Below are 27222 nucleotides of genomic sequence, written 5' to 3'. Positions count from 1 at the left end.
AACAAAAACCGTTTGAAAAGTATATTTATTCAATTTGATTTTATAATCTATGGTTTGAAAAGTAATTTATTATTAAAAATAAAAAATTATAAAATTAAAATTTGATTAAAATAAATAATTATTATATTTAATTAAATATAACAAAAAATTATAATGATATTATTTTATTTAAATGTCATAAATATAATTATTTTAAAATAATTTTATATTAATTATTATATTAATAAAAATAAAAACGTTTTTTAAAAATATTTAATAAATAAAAATATAACAAAATTAATATTATTTTAAATATAAATTTAATAATCTTTATAATCCAAACACCTCCTACGTGACATTTTCTTAATAATTAAATATTATCTTAACTTTTTTTCACTTATATACTATTTAAATATTGTAAAAAATATAGGCCCCACGTAGTTTTGTTTTTTTATTACAAAGTCCTTCCCAACTCGGCAGCTCCAATCCCAACTCGGCAACTCCAAACCCTCTAATTTTCTTCTTCCATCTCCATCCTTCTGTTCGCCATAACGAATCTCACCAAAGAGCGTGACCTCACTTGATCTCTTATGGCTGCTGCATCCACTACTTCCATCACTCATCTCCCTGACGTTATTCTCTCTAACATTTTCGCTTCCATCTCCGATACACGCTCGCGTAACTCCCTCTCTTTAGTCAGCCGCAAGTTTCATTTGCTTGAGAGGATTACGCGCACATCTCTCACGCTCCGAGGCAACGCTCGATACCTCCACTTCATCCCTCACGCTTTCAGATCCGTCGTTAACTTAGACCTTTCTCTTCTCTCGCCGTGGGGTCACTCCCTTCTTTCTTCGTCTTCGCCGTCTGATCTCTTGTTGGCTCACCTTTTACGTCAGGCTTTTCCCTCCGTCACGTCTCTTACTCTCTACTGCCGATCACCCACTACCCTCCAGATTTTACTTCCTCAGTGGCCTGGATTGAGCCACGTCAAGTTAGTCCGTTGGCATCAACGCCCTCAGGTCGATATCGGAGCTGATTTTTATCCTTTATTTGAGCAATGTAAATCACTTACCTCTCTTGATGTTTCCACTTTCTATTACTGGACAGAAGATCTCCCTCCGGTTCTCCAAGCTTTTCCGAATGTATCAGCAAATCTCACGCACTTGAATCTTCTCACGACGTCGTTTTCAGAAGGTTTTAAGTCGCGGGAGATTCAAGATATCACCGCCGCCTGTCCGAATCTGAACAAGTTTTTAGTTGCTTGTATGTTCGATCCGAGGTACATTGGTTTCGTTGGCGACGAAACTTTATTGGCTATCACAACGAATTGTCCTAAACTGTCGCTTCTCCACTTAACCGACACATCGTCCTTGGCTAATCTGAGAGGAGATCCAGAAAGCGATGGTTTTACTTCCGAGGACGCAAGAATCAGCCGTGAGACTCTGATACAGCTTTTCAGTGGCTTACCTTCGCTTGAAGATTTGGTTCTCGATGTTTGTAAGAATGTAAGAGATAGTGGTTTTGCTTTCGAGGTGATGAAGTCTAAGTGCCCGAATCTAAAGGCGCTCAAGTTAGGCCAGTTTCATGGGCTTTGTTTGGCCATTGATTCGCAGCTTGATGGAGTTGCCTTGTGTGGACGGCTCGAGTCTTTGTCTATAAAGAATTGCGGAGACTTGACTGATATGGTCTTGATAGCCATCGGGAGAGGGTGTTGTAGATTGGCTAAGCTTGAAGTTGAAGGGTGCAAGTTTATTACAGTTCAGGGTTTGAGGACAGTGGCTTGTTTGCTTCGGAAGACTCTGGTTCAGGTGGGGATTTCTTGTTGTAAAAACCTTGATGCTGTGGCATCTTGTAGAGCTTTGGAGCCGATTCGTGATCGTATTCAAAAACTGCATATTGATTGTGTGTGGAATGGAGTGAATGATGAGGGTAGCTCCTCTGTAGAACCGATACTAACAGAAGCAAGAAGAAACAGAAATACTGTTTTGATGATGAAGATGGGTCTTGGTGCAAGACATGGGAAAGCTTGAAAAGCCTCTCAGTTTGGATTGAAGTTGGTGAGCTTTTATCTCCATTGCCCAAGGTGGGTCTCGATGATTGTCCGAATTTGGAGGAAATTATCATAAAGGTGGAAGGCGATACACGGAGATTGTACAAGCCGTCGGAGAGTGCTTTCGGGTTGGGTTGTCTAGCAATGTATCCACGGCTTTTAAGGATGAAACTAAATTGTGGCGAAGCAATTGGTTTTGCTCTGACGGCGCCATCAGGGCAAATGGATTTGAACCTGTGGGAGAGATTTTTCTTGAAGGGAATTGGGGAATTGAGACTAAATGAGCTTGATTATTGGCCACCGCAAGACAGAGATGTTAATCACAGGAGTCTGTCGCTACCGGCCGTTGGATTGCTTGCACAGTGTAGCACACTGAGGAAGCTGTTCATCCATGGGACGGCTCATGAACATTTCATGATGTTTCTTCCTGAAATTCCGAATCTAAGAGACGTCCAACTGCGAGAGGATTATTATCCAGCACCAGACACCGATATGAGTACAGAGATGAGAGCGGACTCCTGCTGTCGCTTCGAAGACGCGCTAAATAGAAAACGCATCGCTGATTGACTCTTAATATTTAATGGTCAGTGGTTGATGCTCACCATAAACTAGCATCAATCGTATTGCTAAGCCGGCTTTCCCGTTTTTGTTTTGCCAAGCTTGTAAGAATTTCAAACAGTAAAAAGAAAGCAATGATTGCCCAAAAAGGGTTAAAAGTGTTGGATATCACGATAACATTCTATGCCCAACTGTTTTACAATTATTGGAAATTCTTGAATGGTTTACAATCTACCATGTTTTCCACAAACAAGGAAATTTTCTCATGAAAGTGAGTACTCACAGTCCAGCAAACGAGAAAGTATTTCCTCACAACTCGGTCTTTCCTGTGGTTCAGCCCAACAGTCTGCGAAAAAAAAAACATAACAACACCGTCAGGCCATATCAACTCTCTGCACTAATGCAAATTAAACAGAATGAGTTTAAAAGTTAAAGGCTATTGTAAATGCAGTAAACCTGAAATCAGCCTTCCCAGTGGCCCTTCAGGAATATCCAAGCGGGAACCTTCATTTGCAACAGCATAAACAACCTGTAGAGAGCTGAGAGCTGATTATTATGCCTAAAAATTTAAAACACTTAAATTCAGACATGAAATAAAGGAAAATACAAAGAATCATGCCAATATACCCTCTCTGGGAGTACACCTTCCCATGGTCTATTTAGAGTGCATAGCTCCCACATTATCACCCCAAGACTAAAAATATCACATTTTTCTGTGAATGGTTCATTTCGAATAAGTTCAGGAGCCATCCATTCTGGAGTTCCTGCAGATGAGGAGTCTCTGAGGGGTGAGCCTGTCATTATTCTGGAGAGCCCGAAATCACATATCTTCACAGTCCAGTGCTTATTCAGGAGGCAGTTTGCGCTTTTCAGGTCACGGTGAACAATCTTCATTCGATGAATGCACATCAATCCCCTTTCAACAGCAGAAAATTCCAGTCAGTCCACAGTAGAAAAATTCTCATGACTTGTAAACTGTTAAATTTTAATCCTCACAATTTGTAGTTACAACTGTGTATTTAGGGTGAAAATGGTGATTTCTTTAAATTAAAAGTATGCAATGTAGTGCCATAAAGCAGTGTATCCTTAAGCATGCAGGCAGAAACATCTCAAAGTTAACAGACAAGATGAACACACCTGCATATATCACGCAGCATTTTGAGTCTTCTCCTCCAACTAAGTTTCTTTTTCTGACCGCTCAAATGGATCAAATGAAACAAGGATCCCATCTCCATGTATTCAGTAACCACTGACAAGCGTGGAGGCCTTGTGCATGCCCCCAAAAACAAGATAACTGCATACGAGAATGGATTGTATCACTAGCTATAAGGCAAGACAAAGAAATGCTACTCATCCATAGAGTTTCTTAAGGCTCTATGTCAGAAATTATATATAGAAAAAGTAAACAGCCAAAAAAAGCGCCATTACTTTTATTTTCTTTTAATTGTTTTTCTCTAAAAAGAGATATATATCATATTAAGCTCCCAGACAAAATTTGAGGAAAGAAATATGTTAAAATCAGTGGCATGAGAAGTGGAGTACCGTTGGGATGCCGAAGGCGGCTGGAGGTGAAGAAATACCCACACACACAAGAAAATGAAAAGAAAAAAGTTAAGAGAGATATATGAGTAGGATAAAACTAGTATCATAAACATATTGATAAAAAGATACCTAAGAATTGTTATTTCATTGCAAAAGTCTTCCATATTTTCAGCAGTTAGATCTTGTTCCAACAAAACCTTGATTGCAACCTCTGTACCATTCCAAATACCGCGGAAAACTTCCCCAAAAAACCCTATCATTGAAGATATAAAAATGTATTAACATTGTAAAAAGTCCATTTTAAAATATTATTGAACGAATATATTAATTACACAATAAGTTCAGCAATATCAAAGGCCCTAAAAAGCAGTGGAAAGGATAATAATAAGTAGTGCTTACCAATACCAACACGAGCCCCAACAATTAGTTCAGAGAAATTGATATTCCATTCTTCATAAGGTAATAGCAGCCTATTTTGGAACATGGGAGATTCAAGAATTTTATTCCATGCTGAGACCAATTCAGAATTCATCATGTAGCCAGAAGGTCCACCTTTCTCAGAAGCATGAGTCCTATATTCGTGGGGAGACGAAGGCAATGATATAGCCTTCTGAGAATTCATCTGGTTATGGGGAAAATTATATAATGCAGCCCTTCCACCAGATACATCATCATGACTGCTGAGAACTAAATTTGTTACCTAAAATAGAGCACAAAGTGATTTGTCGCATCATGTAATAACTTGGACTGATGTTAAATAGAAGATCTAAAGCAAAAATCTGGTCATCATTTGCAAGAGTGGAAAAACCATACATTTTTTTTAAGATCTGGGTTGTCCTGGTCGTTTGAAGAATGGGTGAGGGACTTATCATCCCGTCTTTCTCGCAAAAGATGATTCTGCTTCAAGGTTTCATTCATTGTTCGCAAGGCCCTGAAATAAATAGCATGCAGAGACAATGAATAAACAAAAAGATTAGATTCCCAAAATCAATCAAATCACAAAGAGATTCTATCTAATCAAGTATCAATGCCTTCATTATCCAAGAAATTAATGTGGTGCACTTGACCAAGAAACTCAAGGCCCAACTCGATTCACTCAAAATCTAAACATTTTCTGCATCTCAAAACCTAGACAGAACCAGCTAGTTGAATGGGTCAAAATCCCACTCCAAAAACTATGCTTATTTCAATATTGACACACATAGAATATAAATTAATCACTATTTTATTCATGCAACAAGGATTCTAAAGTTTTAAAGAAGAGGAATTATTGAACCTTGAGAAGAAAAAATGGAATTCACCAAATTTCAATTTGATTCAGCCAAATCAAGAATAGAAGTGAAGCCAGAAGTGAGAAAGGAAGCTTAGTCAATTAAAATAAATAGATGATCAACTGTGGACCCTACAACCAAAAGCCATCTAAAACTGGTTAGCACGTGAACGACATGCAAGATTGGTATCTCCAAATGTTACTTTCTCGGTTCCAACCGCAGAAAGGTTTTCCAAAATAACAAGGTAAGGACATATGGCTTGCAAGAAAAGAAACAAAAATTTGACATGGGAAGTTTTCTGATGGGCTAAAAGAACTTAAAAACGTTCAAAAGCAGTAGGAGTTTAACCCATGAAAATGTGAATGGCAGCTGTCATTCTCTTTTAGCATACTGTCATACATCTTCCTTTCAGCATAGCAGACTAAAAAATGACATCAATTGAAATTTTCACAGGTTTGTTAGGTGTTACCTTAAAAAACAACCTCTTTTTGGCCTTTGAAACCAATTGAGTGAAGCTACGCTTCCCGTATCGCATATTTTTCTTTCTAAAGGGAGTCACATGTTCTTAATGTATGGTTTACAAGGTAAAACTTCTCTGGTTGAAAAAAGAACGGAAATATGTGAGTCCCCCTTGTTAATCTCTAATTGCCAACTCTTTTATGCCTTTTGCATACAAAATTATATGTGTGTGTGTGTGTGGCTTTTTTTTTTGTGGCAGAATCCACAGATCATTACTTCTTTGACATAATAAAATTTCTTTTCCTGATTTCAACTTCACAGTCAATTTCCTTTTTTGATTTCAACATCATTGTCATTCTTGATATGGTTGAAGCAAAATAAATTCTTCATATAAATTCAATTATTTCTATTTAAAGTTTATTGAATGCTCTTTCGAACTTATTTAATACATGATAATTCTAATTAAACTCATAATTAATTTCAGCATAATAAGTATAAAATTTAAGAATTTTGACTACTCCATAACATTTATTCATCACTAACTAAAATACCCTAGCATAGCCCTTACAATAGAACCTAATGTAGATATTTCAACATTCTCCCTCAAGATGTAGCATAGATATCTATCAATTGCCCAACTTATCATATAACTTTATCAATTGTCCTATCCTCAAGACTTCAGTAAGCCACTAATCTTCCAACTTCTCATACAGTGCTACAACTAGCTTATTCTTCATCAAATCTCTGATAAAATCACAATCCAACTAAATAGGTGCTTAGTTCTTAAAACACTGGATTAGACATAGAAGCATCATTGTCTGATCATCACAAAACTTTATTATTCATTGATTACTAGAGATACCATTTCTTCCAAGAGATACTTGATCCAAATCAGTCCACATGTAATAGCCATCATGCTCCATGATAACTTTAGCATTAGATCTAGCCACCACATTGATTCTTAGCTCTTTTTAGGAATCTAATATTTCCATAAACAAAAGCACAAAGACCTAATTCAATCTTCTATTCATAATATATATACCCAATCTACATTTGAAAAGCTATCTTGTGAATTCTGTATGAATTGAATAACAAATTCAACTGCAAATGTGATACTCAAGTCACAGCAAATATATCTTATCATAAACATTTCATCTCTCAAAATCTTCAAACATCTCAGCCCCTTTTGTCAGAAATTTTAAATGAACTCCATTGGACCATGGACTAATTTAATCTTCTAAAGATTAGCCACGTATTTCCCTTTCCAAAAAGAAAATGTAGGCAATGTCCGCTTCCAACAGATCAACCTCTATACCTTAGCAAGATTGTAAAATATTTAATTTTTTTTACATATAAATTTGTAAATCAATATGCTGTTTAAAGCTTGTGATTCTGTTCCTGCCCCTTCATGTTGTCACAATGTCATCAACATATGCTAAAAGAATGATTGAATAATGCTGACTATGACAAATAAAGAAAGAATGACTAACTACAACTGTCTTCCTAAGAAATCTATCATGGTACAAAAAATGAAAATAATTTTGGAGCACAAAGTGCAGAAAAAGATATTAAAAGTAACTCATGAAAGAACAATATCAACCTTACGATATCATCACCAATCTCTGGGGTAATGCTAATGCTTCTTCTTCTCATTCTACGAGCCTCTGATGTTGATGAACCTTCTGACCGGTAGCTAAAATTAATGTTGAATATAAATGCAACTTTTAGTTCACTACTTTACACAACTTAACAAGTCAAAAGTTAAAATCAGATAAGAAGTTTAAAACTACTCTATACTACCACTTCCAACTAAAACATAGCGCCACAAAATCATTCACTATTCCATTTTCTGATTCAGATCCAAATAAGACACACAGTTACATTTAAAAACGCAACATAACACAAAAATGTATAATTAGTCTTGAGACACCATTCCCATGAACAGCATAACTGAGAAGAACAATTCAGACTCAAAGATTGAAACAAAGCACAACTTAAGCATCAAACAAAAATGTACATCTTCTAGGAAGTAGACACGTGCCAATTAAAGCTTTAGATGTTTAAAACCACTATAAAAAATAATATATTGTAAAATAGAAGCATGTGTTAAGCCACAACACAGATATACACTATATAGACGTCTTATTCATAAATCTTCAACTACCGGTCAGACACATTTTAATTCAGGTTCCAGATAAGATGAAGGTTTTAAATTGCGTTTCTTGCGGAGGAAGTTCAGAGTTTATGCACTTCTGAAGAAAAGGTTAAAGAATAATAATTCCCATTCCCAATGCAGAGCTCACATAAATTCTAGAAGTGATGGAATCCAGGGAACTTTAAACCATCAATTGACTGTAAAAAGAATTCCAAGTACAGATGAAAATATAAGAAGAGGTCAAGCGAAAAGTGATGGAATTGATTCATGGAAGTACAAGGTCATTTGCCACACAAGAATACCACCAGTCTAGGAAGCTAAGCTCATGATCAAACTTTTCAAGGTACCCTGGTAAGTGAAGTAGAGTGAACTAGATAACACTTCCTCCCCACCTTTCACTACTTCAGCCGAAAAAGAATTTCATCTAGCAGTTATTTTGAGAAATATATATATAGAACCAACCATGAAAATTGTAATTAAAGCAACAGATAACACTCTAGAAGGTAAAGCACATAAAGGCCTCTGAAATTGAAATGCCTTTATCTTCAGTACAAAAGCATTATAAGTGGATATTATGTACATGAACTTGGATTTATGTTTTCTTCATTTCAATTAATATTTAAGTAACAGAAATTTAGGATCAAAAGTGGGAGAACCTTGATGTGGATCCTTCATCAGAGTAATCTCCTAGTGAATTTCTGTCTCCGCTAAGCATAGATCGTCCATGTGCTAGAAAAGAAGGATGCTCTGGACTGCAAAATAAATTCATTTAAATAATTAAAATATAAAATTTGAACATAAATATTTAAGTTTTCAGAACAATTATTTGATCAACAATTGTACATGCTGCTGGGAATCTTGACCAAAAATTGCCCTCGTGGATATAAAGCCAAGGACATTTTTAAATTTCTCCATTTCTTTTCTAGAGTAGTTTGGCGGCTTACTTAAAGAGATTACAAGAACCTCAAATGTAAGCAGAAGAAATTAAGGAAAACCTTGAACTAGCAGTCCGTTGTTCAGCAATGACCTTTCTTCGGCTACGCCGCCAGAATGTAGTAGCAATGTTGGGCTCACTATGTGATGAACTGGGAAAGTGACAAAGAAATCCAAATAAACACCATTAAAATACAATCTCGATAGATTTTGAATACAAATGTTGCAATCAATATATGAATTTGAAAAATAAAAAAGGCTTCTAAGTACAAGGGACTTCACAAAACAAAGAACAACTATTACCTCAATTTCCTGTCAATGGAGGCAGTCGGTTGCAATGTCATATTTCGTAATGAAGGACCCGAGATATTTGAAGATGCTTCCAATTTCCGATGGAACTGAAGTCTCTCATCTTTTTCAGCACTGTAGCAAAATGATAATTAACATTGATCCTAACCACCTTTACAAAACTTAACTAAGGACATCATGCAAAATGGGTTCAGAATATGTGGTTATAGGACGTTTCACACTGAGAGTCGAACATCAATTCCTAACCTGTCAGGATCTACTCTCTCTGAAAACCCAAATAGAGGACTGTTTGGCTCTAGAGGTGAGTCACAGGAGTCATTTTCAGCAGAATCACTCTCCCCTGCAGCTGAGATATGGGTCATAAAAATTGCCTTGGTTGTGCGAGGTATTAACTGACCTGGGAATCGCATGAGATCAACCAGTAACTCCACAGAATTCAACACAACTATAACAGACATGTGTTTATATGAGTCTACACACTCAAAAGCTCCATCATTTGGTAAGCCCTGGTAAAAAAGGCTAAAAAATCAGGCATAATATATTGACAATTAGATGTTATTACAAGTAATAAAAATTGTCCAAGAAACCTTTTTCTTTTAACTACACTTAAAAGTAAAAAATAGAAAAGTTCAACCCAACAAATGAAGTTAGCTTACCACCATGAGCCTACTTTCTAGACCAACAGTATCTGCCAGAACTTTAAACAAGATAGCTCGAGGACGGCATGAGCCATGTTTTATTTGCCCAAGCAATTGGACACCTCGAGTCTCAAACATATGGGAGGTTCCCTCAAGTGCAGCTTTAGCTGGACTTTCCAAATTTGGTCGTTTATAAAAATCTGATACCTGTTTAGGCAATGGAAGGAGTTAAATCAAAAGAAAAGCCAGTAAATGCTTAACCTGTTAGAGCAGGAATTTTGAAGAAAAGACAAAACTTACATTTCCAATTGTGCAACTCACAGTTACTATGGCAGTTCTAATCAATGAACAATTAGTTTTCATTTCCTTCATGATCATTGATAGGGCTGGACTCGAACCGAGCCAGCTCGAGCTCGGCTCGGTCGAGCCCACAACGAGCCGGCCTTACCGAGCTCGAGCTCGAGCTACTCGTCAGATTTTTTAATTAAAATTTTTGATACAAAACGATGTCGTTTTGACTAATATGTATTAAAACGACATCGTTTTGATAACGAAAAACAAGCCGAACCGAATTCAAGCCGGCCTTAGCCGAGCTCGAACTCAAGCCAACTATATATGAACCGAGCCGAGCTCGATCATTGACTTGGGATTCAGCTTTTGATTTTAGTTTGCATGGTTATAGTTAGGGCTTATTTTGTGCCTAGATTCTTGATTAGGTTACAGGTTTCTATTTTCATACCTCATGAGACAACTAATTTACTCGCAAATACTTGCAAATACATCTTCAAAACTCATTTGTTAATAATATCCTTTTCTCGAGGGGTGATTGTGGCATCGAACTGGCCAAAGCTGAGATCCCAAAATCTTGTTGAATTATGATCCTTTTACTAATAAGAATGTTATGATAAGAATGAGCATTTAGAATTTGAATGTTTTGTTTCATTGAATTTATATGATCCAAGAGTCATTTGCTTTAAACAAGAGTTATATTTACGTTTGATATGATCCAAGAGTCATTTGCTTTACTCAAGAGTCATATTTATGTTTGATGTAATCCAAAGAGTCAAACTCTATGCATTTAAACCTTTTCCAATGAATGAAATAATATCAAGAAATTTACAACAGAATACTTTCTCTGTACTCTACATCCTTTCCTCTCAAAAACACAACATAGTATCAGAGCCCTTTTGATCTTAAGGGGGCCTCAAGTTAAAAAAAAACAGATTTGCAGCAACTTTCAAATGACTGCACAAAGTGGCATTTCACTGCCAACTTTTGCAGGAAAAAATTATGACTAGTGGTCAGTTTAAATGAAGGCTTCCTTGATGGCATATATGATTTATGACATTCAATTCAAAATGGATTTGATGAAGCACCTCTAGGAGATGATGCAACGTTTGGCTCAAATGAAAGCTCACAAAGAAGAATACAAGAAAAATTACAAAGCTCTTTCATATCTTCAATCCTCTATCGTAAACAACATTTTTCCTAGAATTGTTGAGGCTACAACAGCAAAGCAAGCATGAAACATTTTGCAAGAGGTGTTTCAAGGCTTGGAAAAAGTCAGATCATTAAGGCTTCAGAATTTAAGAAAAGATTTTGAGAAGTTAAAGATGAAAGACTCCAAAATCATCAAAGAATACTCTTCAAGATTTTCAGAAATTATGAATCAAATGAAAATCTATGGAGAATCAATTCCAAAAGATAGACAAGTACTCAAGATTTTGAATACTTTGCAAGATAAGTACAGCAACACAGGAGTCCAGAGATTTATCAAAACTTATTGCAATTGAATTGTGAGGATCATTGCAAATTTGTGAGCAATGGTTGGACAAGAAATTTGAAAAAAAAATGAAGGTGTCTGTTGCAAACCCAGCAAATTTTTTTCTAGGTTATAGATCTCGAACCAAAGGCTACAAATATTTAATCTCATCACACAAATGGTTGTGATTAGCAGAGATGTTGAGTTTGATCAGAATGCAAAATGGAATTAGGAAGAATCAAAGGTGGAGAGAAAGTATACTTCAGCTACTCATCCTACTAAAGTATTTTTAGATGAAACACAAGAGTTGAATTATAATTACAATAGCTCATCTTTAAATCTCCAATTAGAAAGACCAAATCATTACAAGATATTAATGAGATGCAACTTTGTTTCCATTGAGCCCACAAACTTTGATGAAGCTTCCAAATATGAAGAATTGAATGTTGCTATGCCGGAGGAGATGCATATGATCAAGAAAAATATAACTTGGGAGCTGGTTCAAAGACCTCAGAACAAGAAAGTTATTGAGGTAAAATGGGTGTATCGAACCAAGTTGTATCCTGAGTTCCTGAAAACTCAGTTCATAAGCATAAGGCAAGATTGGTGGTTAAGGGCTATGCTCAACAGCCTTGGATTGATTTCAGTTATACTTTTGCTCTAGCTGCACGATGTGACACCATTACACTTCTAATTTCTCTGGCAGCTCAAATAGGTTGACAAATTTTTCAAATAGATGTAAAGTCAGCCTTTCTCAATGGATATTTGGATAAAGAAATATGCGTGGAGCAACCACATGGCCTCATTGTCAAAGGAAAGGAAGATTAAGTTTATAAGCTTAAAAAAAGCTCTGTACAGGTTAAAGCAAGCTCCAAGAGTTTGATACAATCTAATAGATGATTATTTCACCAAGCAAGGATTCAGGAGGAGTCCAAATGAAGCGACTTTGTATATGAAGGGAGATAAATCTCTGGTTTGGTTATTGTGCCTCTTTATATTGATGATTTGTTAGTGACAGGAGATAGTTTGCAGGAAATTCAAAAGTTTAGGCAAGATGACAGATTTGGGGGCCATGAATTATTTTCTTGGGATGGGGATTCAACGAGGGAATATTTGTCTCTCAAAAGAAACATGCAGAAGATGTTTTGAAAATTTATCACAAGGAAAGATGCAAGTCTGCATCTACAACTTTAGTTCATAATGAGAAGCCTGCATCTAGCTATACAAACAAGTTCTTGCCTATGCTTTTCGTCACTACATTTTGCCCCTATTTTCATAAACCCTTTAACATATTAAATTTCTTCTAAGCAGGAAATATTACCTACAAAAGTTCATAAATTTACCAACTGCTATGATATCACTATCCAAACGGTGTAAATAGTTTTCATTGTCTACTTGGCTTTTGAAGCATGGATGTTTAGATTGACATCTTGGAGCTGTTGAATGAAACATGAGTGACGTGCACATTTGCATATACAAGAAAATAGATTATTTTGAATAAGAAAAAAGATGTCTAACATTCTTCTAATATTAGGTAAAGCAAAGAGATACAAATCTAGGTTTCTGTGTGTGTGTTTATTTGTAATATTAAGATTTTTAAGTGATTAAACTCCTCAAAAAAAATTATCTGATACAAATCATAATATCACTAAAGTATCCAACATATATGGGTCCCTAACAATTTATTATTTTCATTTAACTTCATTATTTTCTGCTATTATTAAGTGTTTAACATAAAAACCACATTATTTTAATAACTTTACATTCATGCACTCTCCTTCCTCGGTCATGTACTATGCTCCAAAATTTAGAGAATGAACTTACTAATATCAATTTTTTAATGAACCTTAATTGTATTAATTTTTTTGGTATCTTTTGCCTCCTCCCTTTCCTAGAAACACCTCTCTATCTAACATGAAATCTGCATGTTTTTCATTTCCTTCATCTATTATTTTTATTCATGAACTTGCTTCCTTTCTTAAGTATCAGGAATCATTCTGTCAGTTAGTTTCAATGATGATTAACTTTATGCCTTCGTTTTAAACACCTAATAAAATCAAATGTGAAAAGCAGTATATCATAAACTTAAAAAATTAAAATTCACATGAATAGGTTCTAAAAAAATTCTTCCTCCTTGTTCTGGTATAAACTTCTAATTTATAGTTGGTAATGTTAGAGAACATATCATAATTTACAAAAGAGATCAAAAAAAGTGTTGTAGTTTAAAAACTTGATAAGAAGAGTAAATTGTCAAAGTAAAGTGCACAAGGCAAAAGTCACACGCAATCCACAAGGTCAAATGCCTACAATGAGATAACTGATATTATACAGAAGTTCTTAAACTACTTTTTACCAATCTGGCAATCTTTTTTATCATAGCAGCTGGATTTGAGTTCAACCCTTTCACCAATGCCACAATCAACTGCTTCAGCCTGGATAGCTTTTTATCTTTCTCAGTATCCACAAGAATAATATCGGCTTTGTAGCCGTCAGCCCCCAATGCATGAAGGTCATCTAGAGAAGGAATACTATCAAAAAGTTCCTTCAGGCTTTTATCCTGTATATAATCAAATATTACCAAGTTCATCATAATTAAAGTTCCACAAAGTCAGAGAATAAAGTAAACCAGTCGTGTAAGCTTTTTCCATGAGAAAAATATTAATAAAACCACATATAGATATTACTACAAAATTAAAATCCCTCTTGAGGAGATTGACATAAATACAAATACATAACGACTGATATAGGTTGAAAGATACAACAATACTTTTCTGAAGACGGTCTAAGGAAGGAATTCCTTCTCCATACATGGAGGTAAAAAATAAAAGATTGTATTTATTCAAACGGTGAAGGATTTTAGATTTACGACAAGTGCACAATCTCACTTGCAAGATCTGAGGTTTGATAAATTCGATGTCTAAGAAGAGTTTTTAGCTAGCTCACAGTCTCACCAACAATATTTGAGGTCTGAGAATGATTTCTGACAAGCTCACAGTCTCACTGGCAATTTTTGTCAATTTCAGGATCTCGTTGGCACCAACGTGATCACAGTGTCGCTGGAAAGTCTCAATCTTGCTAAGAAGAGTCAAGATTTCTGATAACATGAATCACAAGCTAGTATTTTCTTACTCCTCATCCAAAACCTTGTGGACTATTACAATTATTCTCCGGATGGAAGCTCTAATAGCATAATAAATTAAAGGGAATTTCTCTTCACTTTTCATTATTATTCAATGTCTTTACGAATGAATTTATCTAGGGAGAAAACAAGAACAACCAGCCAACAAACATGAATGTTAGCCACCTAGAGTACAAAAAAGCCACACACTCCTGGGAAAAACTAGCCCACCAACTTTGTCCTTTTTCCGATACACAATATCAACAGAAACAAAAGTTTAGAAATCAATAACACACCAAGGAGATAGAGTTAGAATTCTTAAACAAACTAATAAAGGGCCTTTGACATTTTTATAATATCACTAGAACAAAGTCAATTTCTTCTCTCCTTCTCTAGAAAGTTTAAACCAAATCAGCTCTTTTATGTTAAACCACTAAACTTCACCAAACATATCTACAAGTCAAACAATATGTATCATTATTTCTAAGTTTGTAAGCATATTCCATCATAAAATTGAAACCCTGAAAAAGAATGTCTTCCCAATTCCAAAGTTGTTGCTTATACACCAAAGTCCTCAATAATTTTGTTTTAACACAACTAGAAGATGCTACATCGAGCCCTTCAACAAAACATAAATTTATTGCCTTCAAGATTTTCAACTAAAAGATTGCTCAATTCTTGATGCAGTTGAAACTTGTTAGAACTCATACATATTTTCCGCAGGAAAAGAAGAAGCAAAAAAGAGAAGACCTTTGGCTCTGGGAGAAAAGATCAGGAAAACAGGGTTGCCTTCTTATACGACAATCATTCTTTCACAATGATCCGAAAAATTTTGCTAAAGTGGAAGGCCATGTTCTGTCCGCCCCAAGGTTAAAAGTAGGAAATGGTGAGGATTTCTTTCTTCGAAATGGGTGGTGGAATTTCAATAATAAGAAATTAGTGGAGCCGACAAAGATAAAACGATGGGCTGTTATGAACTTTTCTGCGCGCTGTGATATTCGTAGCCTTGTTTGTGATCTGATAAAATGTGGCGATATGAAAGGCTTGAAGGAAGACTTGCTAGAGGAGCAGTCTGAAGGTGTATCAGAATACAAGTATTCCTCCCATAGTGATCTTGAATTGCTTAATAAGTGGAAAGGGTTGCCGGATTGCAAATGGACTTGGGAATCATGCGACAACCTTCAATATCCTTTTCCCCAATCACACCTTGAGGACAAGGTGTCTTTCAATGGGCGGAGAAATGTTAGAACTCATACATATTTTCCGCAGGAAAAGAGGAAGCAAAAAAGAAAAGACCTTTGGCTCTGGGAGAAAAGATCAGGAAACCACTGCTCTATTACAAATTCAGCCACAGAAAATAGAGTGACGTGGCGAAAGAAAGGAAAAAGGCAAAAGAAGTGACGGCTGGAAAAAGTTTAAAAAGAAGGAGGCGCTTCAGAGGAGGCAAGAAGCAATATTTTGGGAAAAGTAGGGAGAGAGTAGTTCTCTTGGGAGCAGGGCTTAGGCAGTGGGGACTCTATTGAGTATTTTGTGAATCTCTTTGTGAAGCTGATTTACGTCTGAAACTATAATTCTTGATTAGCAGTTTATGCACAATTGATTTGTGGAAATAGTCATTGTATTGAAGAATTTACTTTTGTAATATTCACAATCAATATTCAATACAATACATATTTTCATCATTTGCTGTAATAGGGTTACATTCCTATTTTTCTCTATTCCATTGCGTGTATAATCTTGTTGTTGTTGTGGAAGTCTGCTGGAAACTGGGGAGAGTGCAGAGGAGTTGCCCAGAACAGGTTCTGTGGTCAGCTCTTGGCCCAGGTATCTATCAAAACTTTTCATCCCATTTCAACCATAGCAGTAATTTTGTGACCGCAACATAAAGGACTACCAACTAATGCTTGCACCATGTTCTTAATACTTACTCTATCACAGTGCACCAAATAAACCATACATACTCTTAAATTTGGCTCTACGATGCCCCACCTTTGATTTTATTTTACCTTTTTCTTTTATAACACTGAATTTGGCCAAAAGTTGAAGCTTGCTGGCAAGCTCAAGTTTGAAACTAGGGCTCCTACCAAACACTATAATCTTCGGGAAGTAGGAGACATGTGGATTCGCCCAGTATGCAACCCTAAGGAATGGAACATTAAACTATATCATAGCAAGCCACTGACTCAAGTGTGTAAAATTTCAAAGACCATTGAGACAAATATATATTCTCAAACCATATCCAAGGAAAAAACCCGAAGTACTTAGAACCATAAAGATTAGTCTCCAGAATACTTTCTTTGAGTTTATTTTGCCACAATATATGATTGATGCTTAATATCATTGTCAACAGTCATTCCACTAGATTCTCCATAACAAACTCTGATTAAGCAAATCTCAACACCTACACAGGGAAACTTTGACTTGGTATCTTTCCGTGTATTGGTATTATTATTAATGAAGCAAATCCCCCATACCAAAACATACTTAATAAGAACGTGGCACCTCGAACTTCAATAGGATGTTTGTCCTTCATAAAGTTAAACAGCAACCATATAAATCATGTCTTTGGACATTGCTCCTATGCTTTACATAAATTAAGAAAATAACAATCATAATTATGATTGGATTGCTGATCCAAAATCTAAGTAGATGCTTATCCAAGACAGATTGCATTTGTCCTGATTTCACATTTCTAAGCATGAGACGAGAAATTAATTAGCCAACTTTTATTTATTACTAACAAGGTTTCTAATACACTTGGCCAGGGAAACAATGAAATTAAAAATATTTTTTGTAAAGATTTTAAATATAAAGGACAGTTGAAATGGCATGTGCCTTTCCACAGATGATGAAAGTCTGGCACATACATTTCTTAAACAAAAACAAAAAAAGAACTGTGAGTTTGTAATACATTTACATCCTAGAATCATTTTGCAAAATTGATCATTGAAGCCTTAAAAAATGGGAAAAAGAGGCAATAAAAGGTGAACTCCATCATAATGAATACATGAGCTTAATGCAGCGAAAAACAAACCCTAAATCCAACAACAAAACTACCAATAACTATAGCATAAAATACAGTTCTCACCGGGATGACAGAATAGAAACCATTTGGAATTGCATCAGAGAGCCTCCCAGTGCTCCAAAGAATTTGTGATGCTGTCTGTGATGAAAAAAGATGTTGCTCAAAATTCCCAGGTGATTCTTTATTACTTAAACGCTCTTCTTGAGAACCAAAAGAAACAGATGCAAACTTTTCCATGAAAGCTTGAGTCCACCAAGTAGTATTTGGAAGTCCTTGCTCCACCAACCCTGCATCATCTCGTGTCTCCTCCATGTCCTTAAGTATTTGACATGTAAAACCATTTCGCCCCTAATTCTTACCCCATAAAAGACCCTTCAATTCACATATAATTCCTAGACAACAAAACAGTGGATTACAAGTTTCTGGCTTTCTGAATTCTTTGAGCTGAAGGCCATCAGATCTGAGAAAAAAAAGACCCGATGGTAATTTTGGCTTGTTGAATAAAAGTGAAAATGATTACATAATGAATCAGTTGCCTTTACACTATAACAATATGAACTTTAACTGAAAAACATCATAGCAGAATGCACAGAGCAAAACAATTAGATATTAAACTAAGGCATGCCCCACACTTCCTCCAAAGGGGATTTCTCTCATTAGTGACAATAAGTCTTAAGTTAGATTAGCTATCACACTTCCTCCAAAGAGGTAATAAAATTATTTTTTTCTTAACTCTGCATGTTTCCTGCACATGCAAATTTCACTTGTACTTTGTTTAGCTTCTTGTGATTTGTTCCAGTACAATATAGCTTCATCATATGTTCACCAATCAACCCTAAGCACAACTTATTGTACTCTATACAAACTATAAATGATGCTCTGGATCCAAAGCATTATTTAAAAAACTATATCCTACAAACACTAGCCCATACTTTCATGATAAGTTTTCATTTATAACCATATGTGCAGTCTGTTTTTTCTGTCCATAAACAGTTTATCAGCAATGAAATTCATATTTGAAACAAAATCAGAAAGTATTTCTACACTGATAAAGATCTTCAACACATATATTAAAAAGAGAGCAAGTAAAAAAATTCCTACGACATTTTTTAGTGCATTCCACATCTATTAATATGGCTCTTATAGTATGCTTGGCTCTTCAACCTAATGACTTACTGCTTTGGTTGGATTTCCTTTCAGCATCTTTAGTCATTATTTGCAGTATAATACATATGTGAAACCAAAACAATACTCAAAAGGCTAAACAAATAAGATAAATCATACCAAATAAGGATCTTCAATCACAATACATTCTACAAAAACTAGAAGAGCTAATTATACAGTTTCTTACTGTAGTCACCAGAAATCACCTACACATTCCTGAATTCCAGTTCATCAGCCAAGCCAACTACAGGAGATTTTGGTAATTAGCTTACACAGAGACCAAAACTTAAAACTACAAATCAATCCAAAATTCAAATGAAGTATCCATCACCTTGCACCAATCCAAAAAAGAAAATTTATACCAAATGAAGATCTTTTAATCAGACGCTGAATACCTAATTATACAATTCTTCAGCTAGGCCTCTCCAAATCATCCACAACACCTTGAATTCAACTTTATCCTCCTCAGCTTCCACTTAAACTAATGGCAATTAGCTCACAATAAAATCAAAACTTAACTCCAAATGCATTCAACCATTGAAAGAAAACATTTCACACTCAAAACAATCGACTAAAGCAAATTTGCATCAAATCAATATCTTTAAAAGAACACACAGAAAATCTAACTATAAACTTATTGACCATTGTTACTTGAAATAACCAACACATTCTAGAATTTCAGTCTATCATCCTCAACTTCAACTAAAAATGTTGATAAATACTTCGCTATAAAATCAACAACAAAATGAAATCACTAGAAAATCAAAGTAATACCTCTAAAGATAAATTTTGAATGAAAATGAATTTAAAAATTAAAAAAGAATCAACAACTTGGATAAAGAAGAAGGATGCTTACCACCAGCAGATCCGAGCATTTGAATCACCAACCAGTAGCATTTGAATCTCAACTCTTATTTATATAAAATAGCCTCATCTCTCCCTACATCACCTCTTGCTAGAGAAACAATCAATATTTATATTATAAAAATAAACAAGCAGTGAAGAGAGAGGATTGAGGGTGAGGGAGAGGTAGAGAGATTTGATTTTTGAGTTAATCCATGTTCTTATATAATTTTGATCGTAAAGAAAGCGATAGGCTTTTCTTTGCTTTCTTCGTTTTAGAAAGAGTGAGGTGGTGAGTCACGTGCAGAGAGGGATCTGGGGACCTCTTTCCGACAGCCAGCTGGCGTGGAGTGGCTCACCAACAATATCCACACCTTCGGCCGCGCGAACCACAACTCTTCCCTCTTTTTTTTCTAATTTTTCTTTTATTTGTAGCAATGCTTAATTCTTTCAGTAAATTGATCCGGTGAAGAAGACGGAGAAATAAAGTAGACGGAGAAATGAAGTGTTCAAAAAAATATTTAAAATAATTTGTACACCTAATCATTAATTATATTTTTTTAATTATTTTAATATAAAAATAAATTCGTTTGATTATTCAATAGTCACCGACAACCATTTTAACCATTGGAATATTAATTATAAAAATTTAACTGTTATGGGTATTATAGTAATTTCAGAAAATCAGGTTGATCTTGAGGGCCGAGCCCTATACCACCGGTTCTACGAATGGGATCCTCTCTTGGATGCCCTGCCCCTCCTTAGGTTTGGGCTTTAGGTTTGAGTTAGAGTTTAACCTAAACCGAATTGAATGCTCTTGAAAATTAGTTTGGTTCAATTTAGTACAATTTAAATTCATTTAGTTAGAGTTTGAATTAAATTTGAATTTAAAGGATTGGTTCACCTTATCAATTAAAGAATTGTTTAATTTGATTTGAACTTAATTTGTGACTAAATTTAATTTATATAAAATAATTATCAAAATAATATTATTTTATTTATTATTAGATAAAATAATATCATTTTATCAATAAGTTACGAACTTAAGTTATGAATCTAAGTCATAAACTCAAACTAAACTATTTTTATTCGAACTGAACTTAAATTATTTTTAATTTTAATTTATAAAATTCGAATTGAACTATTTTTCATTCAAATCTAAGTCAAAGAAGTTTAGATTTTGTCCAATCCGTATCTATCTTAAGTCATAGAGACCAAGCATTTTTGCTCCACTCTTTCAATTTTTTGGTAATTTGAATAGGGACAATTGCTATTTCCAAGTCAAAGTTTGTTTTAATGACAATTTTTTCATCTCTCATTAAAATTCACACACTAATTTTTAACGATTAAAAGATATTTTAGTCGGTGGTGGCTGAAGCTATCATGGATTTGTTGGTTAAGAAACGGTGCGTTTAGTTTGGTCGGGAGACCGTTAATTTTGCATATCATTAACAGGGAGAAATACGGTTTTCAAACTTTAAAAATATTAAAGCTTGTCCCTTTCGATGATATCTAATCACTATAAGCCCGCAGTGATTTCATCATCATTTGCTTTCGATCTGGAATGGCAAAACCAATAATTGACAAGAGGAGAGAAGCCTAGCAAGTTGGAACGCTGGGCCACCCTTTGCAAGATTTTCACAACTCAAATGACGTAACACATTTAATAATTGCAACTCACGTCACCATGTGCCGAAAAAGATTATTAAAAAGTATAAATAAAAATAAAGTACCATTTCTTTTTTATTTTTTTTAAGGCAACGAACTTGTTCACACCTAAAGTTAATTGTAACCACATTTATACTTTTTAATTTTTAAAAATTTAAATTCTTATTTATCAATAAAATTTTGTTAAAAACTTGGATAATATTAAGATAAAATCTTCATTTAACAACAAAAATTAAAATATAAAAATTTTATTATTTTTTTAATTTTAAAAACTAATTTTTTTTAATTTAAAATTTAAAAAATAGTAATTTTACCCTTAAGATTTTGAAATCATCATAGAAAACGATGAAATTTACCATTTTCAATTACCTTGACTCTCTCTCTTTGCTTATTTTGTCTTGCCGATTTGTTTCTACCCATCAATAACAATGATATTCTTCGACAAAGATTATTTGACTTTTATTGGAGTTAATCATTTTAATCAATAGGTGAAAATAAGTCGACAGGGAGAGATTGGACAAACATGATTGGAGATGACATCAGGGAATGGTTTTAAAATATTAGGGGTGAAATTATTATATTTTAAACTTTAAGTGAAGAGAAATATTATATTTTTAAATTAAGAGAGAAAAATATGATTAAACTTTAGTTTTTAAAATTATTTTATTAAATAACTATTTTTTTCTTAACTTTAACCGAGATTTTAGATTTTTGAAAGCTAGAGGGTAGTAGCTGGTATTACACCTGACATTGGGTGGGCACCAATAAGAGTCTAATACTGAGAATTTCCATTAATGGCGGGAAAACACTTAGCTCCCCTCCAGAACCAACTAAGCACAAGCCTACAAACAATAAATAAATCTATTCTTCTCTTTCTTTCTCTCTTTCCGTGTCTATTATAAAGTTTCCTACAGTTTGATTCTCTCTCTCTCGTTCATTTTGCTTATTCTTTACGAGAAATTAACCAGATTGTTTTCTGAATCAACGTTTTCAAGAGGTATTTGTTGTTTCTCTGGCCTCAGTTTGTTTCTTTCGTGGATTGACTTGTTGTTGTTGCTTCGTAATTTATTAATTTGATCAAGTAGAAGTATGTGTTAATGAGATCTGCTTCTGGTATGATTCAAGATTTTGATTGCTTTCTTTGTTCCCTTGGGTGAGACGGGTTTCTGCAATTAAAGATTTGTAGCTTTTGATTCTTTAAAAGTTGTTTGTTGGTTTGTTCAAACTTTTTGTGACCTTTGGGCATAGATATAGTCATTACATTGCAAAAGAAAGAAAAAAGAGAGATGGATTTTTGATATATTCGGAGGCTAATGAAAGATTTGAGTTCCACTCTTGAGGGAGGTTCTTTTTGATTTTCTGTAGTGTTAATTTGATGTATGTCCTTCGGATTATCGATTCTTATTGGCCTTTAAGTTGCATGGAGCCGGCAGTTATCTCCATTAATAATAAATCAGATCAGTTTCTTGAGTTTCATTTATCTGAAAGTTTGTTAGACAGCTAAATCCTCTTTTATGTTGCTAACTGAACTAGCAACAGTAAAATGTGGAACCCTAACAAGTGTTACTGTCATCTGTATAAGCTAGTTAGTATTGTTGCTCTGTCAAATTGAGTATTTGAAATTACAATGATGAAGAGAAATAAATTTTGATCAAGTGTGGAAATGCTCCATCAGTCATAAAATTTTAAATTGAGATAAAAGCCTCTAACAAACAAACACAGGTTTTGAATCTTGAGCAAGAGGCTTCAAACTTATTCATGCTTAACATGTTTCTTATGTTTAGTGTTAATCCCGATTTATTAGAAAATAATGGATATGAAAATTCTCTCTTTTTATTAGGTTATATGTTTGAATGTGAGCAGTGAATAGTTTTGCTTTAGTGCTAAATTAGGTTTTTAGTTAAGTGGAGATGGAATTCAAATAAATTTCAATTTTTGATTCTTTACATAAATTTCTATATTTGATTCTTTACTAGGGTGCATATATTATCTGTTGTACTTGACTGTGATTTGGTTCCATATTGGTGCTCTGCTGAAGCAATGCATGTTGCTGAAGAATTTGATGGCAGACAAGCAACTGGATTTTAATCAACCATTTCCATCTGTGAGGCGGTTATCATCAACGGTGACCACCTCAGAAGCTGAGGTTAAAAGGAAAACAGTCAATACTGTTCCCAAAATACCTGCTCTCCCTGCTTACAAGTTAGAGTTGAAATCAGGTCCAATCAGGAACCCAGGAACTGTTCCTTTTGTGTGGGAGCAAATGCCAGGAAGGCCTAAGAATGATAGCAAATCACAAACTCAATCTCCTGAGCAACCTCCCATTGTTCCAAAGCTTCCACCTGGAAGGATTTTGAATGTTAAACAGCAGCCTTTGGGCAAAGCTCGTGAAGGTACTAACAGTAAATGGTCCCAGACTGGAAATGTTCGAACCAGTTCTAAAAGTGTTCCACCTGCTAGCAAAAATGCAATTAAATGTGAGAGTTCTAAAGAGGAGATCGGAGAGACAGAACGCTGTACCACAGAGGATGGTGATGAGGCTTTCGTGGATGCACTCGATACACTTTCCCTCACTGAATCATTCTTCTTGAACTGTAGCGTTAGTGGTGTGAGTGGGTTAGATGATGCAGAAATGAAACCTACAGGAACATTCACAACTGATCCACAGACTCGGGATTTCATGATGGGTCAATTTTTGCCTGCAGCAAAGGCAATTGCTTCAGAAATACCACATTATACTGCTAGAAAGCAACCTGTCGTGTGTGAACACCCAAGGCAGATAAAAAAGATTGTCAATATTGATAAAAGACAACCTCCCAAACAATACAGTTCAGACAATCTACATTATCATGCTCGACATGAGAGGTGGGAAGAAAGTGAGGATGAAGATGATCATGATGTACCTGAAGGCTCGTCAGCTGCAATTTGTGGGTTACTTCCTCGATTTTGCTTGAAAAGTTCCTTTTGCCTTATGAATCCAGTGCCTGGGATGAGGCTGCAGGAGCGGGAACCTATTTCTTTGGGCCATCAAAGAGCACAAGCTAGTTCTCGCCATGGGACTGAGCATGAGGTACCTAAGTTGTTTTCCTCTAAACTGACGCCATTATTGTTTTCATTCTGTACTCTTTATCATCATCTTTGGTGAACCGTTGTTGAATATATTAGCATTGTTCTTTCAGAAGGTGAGAGTTGTGGAAAATGAGCAGAGTTTCTCAGTTGGATCTCTAAGAGCAGAGACACAAGAAACTAAACTTAACCTGAAAACTAAGGCCAGCCAAGTAGCTTATGGAGATGAAGGTCACAAACTAGATGAATCATCTCTGTACAGGCGTTTGCAGGCTAAGGTTGTACAACCTGACCAAATTGCAAACTGCCAGTCTGCCGTAAGTAATGAAAAAAGGTTTCTTGAGATTCTTGAAAATGCCAAGAACTTAATGCTGAACAATCCTGATCCACAGAGACAAAGTATCAAGAATTTCAAAGAACTATTGGTCACTGAGAGCACTAATTGGGAATCAGGCTTAAAATGTCATGTTGAGAAAACTTTGTACATAGATTCTGTACATAAGGTGAAATCTCCAAGTTCAAATTCCAGTTCTTCACATTCAAAGAGGCTAATTGATGGCAGAGGAGACAATTTAAATGTTCCTGTAAGAGGTACCGAAACGGAAGAAGCAGCTTCTATAGGTTCATCCCTTCATGATGTCAAGCAGTTGCATACTGTGGATGAGAGGACAATATTGGAACCTAAAATTATGGAGTTTATTCATTGCAAAAATCTATCTTCTCTTGACACAGCTGCACTGGGTTTGCAAATTGATGTAAAAGATAGTTCCACTGAGGATCAAGTTCTCTATAACAATTTGATTAATCTGACCAGCACAAAAGTGACTGGAAGTGAGAAGTTTGATCTGGCTCTACAAAATGAACAGCAAGGGAAATTAAGCAATCAAGATTCTCATGGAGTTGTCCAAGATTCTACTTTATCAACTAGGCAAAAAATGGATGATGATGGAAAAAATGACACTCAAAGTCGAACATTAAGTACCGAGGAAGCATCTCACGGCCTCTATTTACAACTTCCTCTTCCCTTGCCTCCACCTAAATCTCCATCTGACTCTTGGCTGAAGCATACGTTGCCTACTGTATCCGCAAGGAAATCATCTAGTTTTTCTTTGCTTGGTACACTTAATTGTACAAGAGTTCAAGGTTCCAAGTCTCCCTCGGTTGATCCCAAGTGGGAAACTATTGTCAAAACCTCTAATGTACACCGTGGACATTTATGTTTCTCTGAGGTTATTTGCAACTTTCATTTCCATTTATTTTGTCTTTACCAGAATGCAAACCAGTTTAAGCTAAATTCTGGTATTCAATGTCTTTGTCTTTCAGGAATTGCTTACACCTATTCCAGAAGCATAGAACAATAGAAGCCTTAAGCCTACGGAATTGTGTATACGCTTGGTTGTGAAGTCCATAATTTAAGTGGCTTCAAAGGTCCTCAATACACTTTATCATCTCCTCGAAAAATTGTCTCCTCAAAGTCCAAGATGCTCCTTCCTATACTCAGTATACAACGGGTAATTGTAAATCTCTCTGTCCATTTATATTCCTGTTATAAGAAGTTGCATTTAGTTCAAGAGTTAAAATTATGCCTACAAACAAACTATATAGACTCTGTACAAACTGAGTTTCCAGCTTGTGATTGTTTACTTTTATTCCATGCTTTCTGATGACATTGTTACCTACTTCTCATATGTTGACACCTTGACAGGAAGCAGAAGTTCATGTGTAAGTTATCTTCTACATGTCAATAAGCATTTTGGATATTTTATTGGGAAGTGCTTTGTTGTTGTCTCTACTGGCAAAGGTGAGAGATCGACACATGAGAAGTTTGTGACCTTGTAACAGTATTTTGCTAGAAGGGGACTTGAGTTTGTAATAATGTCATCAGGGTAGTATTGCCCATTTAATAGATAAAGGTGCTGATGATATTAGTCAGAGCTTCAATGACATCATTCAACCGATTCTTATCAGGCGTTACTAGTTGTACTTTAACAAGTGATGCTAATTGGTTCTTAACAATAGGCATAGGTCCATTTATTAGACACTTATTTGTTGCAATTATCACATATTTTTCTAAAAGAAATTCTAATCATACAATAAGACACTTTTCTACTTTGTGTGATTGTTTCATCAATCTCAGTGATATTAATAATCATATTCTCTTTTGGTGATAACTCCTCAAAAACATTTTAGTAGATTTGATCTATGTAGAAGAGAATGATACGGAGAAATAGGTTGTTGTGGTGGTGATGGTTGGAAAAAAACAAATGAAGGAAGCCACTTCTTGAAAATATTGGTTGTTATTAGAGGCTTTAGATTTGATATTATTTTTCCACATCTTAGGTTTACTTATTCATACATTAGAATTTGGTTCACCTTCAAAATCAAACATGTTCTTGTTGAAGATTTCGATTTTTCAAAATACTTTGTGCATATGTAGTTTTAGCATATTTACCCACCCTATTAACATTGACAAACATCATTTTCATATTTTGAGATTGTATTATGTTCACAATTTATAAAATGTCATCTACCTTCTAATAAATCAAAAGTCAACACTAACAATGTAATCAAAATCTATACATGTATATAATATACAATGTTTTAATAAACTCTAACTCAACATTTAATTTAACCATCATTTGATCAATATATGTATATAAGTTAACATTATCTCATCGGGTG

The 27222-nt window shown here is 35.0% G+C and overlaps 3 protein-coding genes across 7 annotated transcripts; 2 read left to right on the top strand and 1 right to left on the bottom strand.

Annotated features, from left to right (window-relative positions):
- The first annotated feature begins 444 nt into the window (after positions 1-444).
- Positions 445-2764, top strand: LOC123195403 (F-box/LRR-repeat MAX2 homolog A-like). The gene is given in 2 exon segments (XM_044609085.1): positions 445-1919; positions 1922-2764. Coding segments are annotated over 2 exon segments (2025 nt in total). The 5' UTR covers positions 445-569; the 3' UTR covers positions 2597-2764.
- Positions 2726-20293, bottom strand: LOC123195402 (serine/threonine-protein kinase EDR1-like). 4 transcript variants are annotated; one of them, XM_044609082.1, is made up of 18 exons: positions 19820-20293; positions 19151-19207; positions 17863-18259; positions 14010-14213; positions 9913-10101; positions 9503-9762; positions 9251-9370; positions 9010-9099; positions 8671-8766; positions 7460-7552; positions 4943-5060; positions 4529-4829; positions 4259-4382; positions 4130-4149; positions 3725-3881; positions 3215-3503; positions 3044-3116; positions 2726-2933 (listed from the first exon to the last, which is right to left on the bottom strand). In XM_044609082.1, the coding sequence occupies exons 3-18, from the start codon at positions 18109-18111 to the stop codon at positions 2851-2853; spliced, it is 2466 nt and encodes an 821-aa protein (XP_044465017.1). In that variant the 5' UTR covers positions 18112-18259; positions 19151-19207; positions 19820-20293; the 3' UTR covers positions 2726-2850. The 4 variants fall into 4 exon arrangements, with proteins under 4 accessions (XP_044465017.1, XP_044465016.1, XP_044465018.1 ...); XM_044609081.1 differs by lacking the exon at positions 19151-19207 and having other exon boundaries at positions 19820-20292; XM_044609083.1 differs by lacking the exons at positions 7460-7552; positions 19151-19207.
- A 1994-nt stretch (positions 20294-22287) lies between these two features.
- On the top strand, positions 22288-26507 carry LOC123196009. 2 transcript variants are annotated; one of them, XR_006497567.1, is made up of 5 exons: positions 22288-22471; positions 23513-24544; positions 24654-25769; positions 25864-26051; positions 26246-26507. XR_006497567.1 is itself a non-coding variant. In XM_044609893.1 (4 exons), the coding sequence occupies exons 2-4, from the start codon at positions 23519-23521 to the stop codon at positions 25891-25893; spliced, it is 2172 nt and encodes a 723-aa protein (XP_044465828.1). In that variant the 5' UTR covers positions 22288-22471; positions 23513-23518; the 3' UTR covers positions 25894-26120. The 2 variants fall into 2 exon arrangements, 1 of the variants encoding a protein (XP_044465828.1); XM_044609893.1 differs by lacking the exon at positions 26246-26507 and having other exon boundaries at positions 25864-26120.
- Positions 26508-27222: the final 715 nt, after the last annotated feature.

This window comes from Mangifera indica, chromosome 14 (genome assembly GCF_011075055.1).
Source record: "Mangifera indica cultivar Alphonso chromosome 14, CATAS_Mindica_2.1, whole genome shotgun sequence".
In the NCBI taxonomy this organism is placed as follows: Eukaryota; Viridiplantae; Streptophyta; class Magnoliopsida; order Sapindales; family Anacardiaceae; genus Mangifera; species Mangifera indica.
This window is presented reverse-complemented; position numbering and strand designations above follow the sequence as displayed.

What these genes read in the sequence shown, in the direction of transcription:
- LOC123195402 (XM_044609082.1), bottom strand. Translation starts at nt 18,111, where the DNA reads ATGGAGGAGACACGAGATGATGCAGGGTTGGTGGAGCAAGGACTTCCA. An exon ending in CCGCCTTCGGCATCCCAACG is followed by an intron (nt 3,882 to 4,129) that starts GTACTCCACTTC and finishes TCTCGTATGCAG; the next exon opens with TTATCTTGTTTTTGGGGGCA. An exon ending in ACTGGGAAGGCTGATTTCAG is followed by an intron (nt 2,934 to 3,043) that starts GTTTACTGCATT and finishes TTTTTTTCGCAG; the next exon opens with ACTGTTGGGCTGAACCACAG.
- LOC123196009 (XM_044609893.1), top strand. Translation starts at nt 23,519, where the DNA reads ATGTTGCTGAAGAATTTGATGGCAGACAAGCAACTGGATTTTAATCAA. An exon ending in GCCATGGGACTGAGCATGAG is followed by an intron (nt 24,545 to 24,653) that starts GTACCTAAGTTG and finishes TTGTTCTTTCAG; the next exon opens with AAGGTGAGAGTTGTGGAAAA. An exon ending in GACATTTATGTTTCTCTGAG is followed by an intron (nt 25,770 to 25,863) that starts GTTATTTGCAAC and finishes TTTGTCTTTCAG; the next exon opens with GAATTGCTTACACCTATTCC.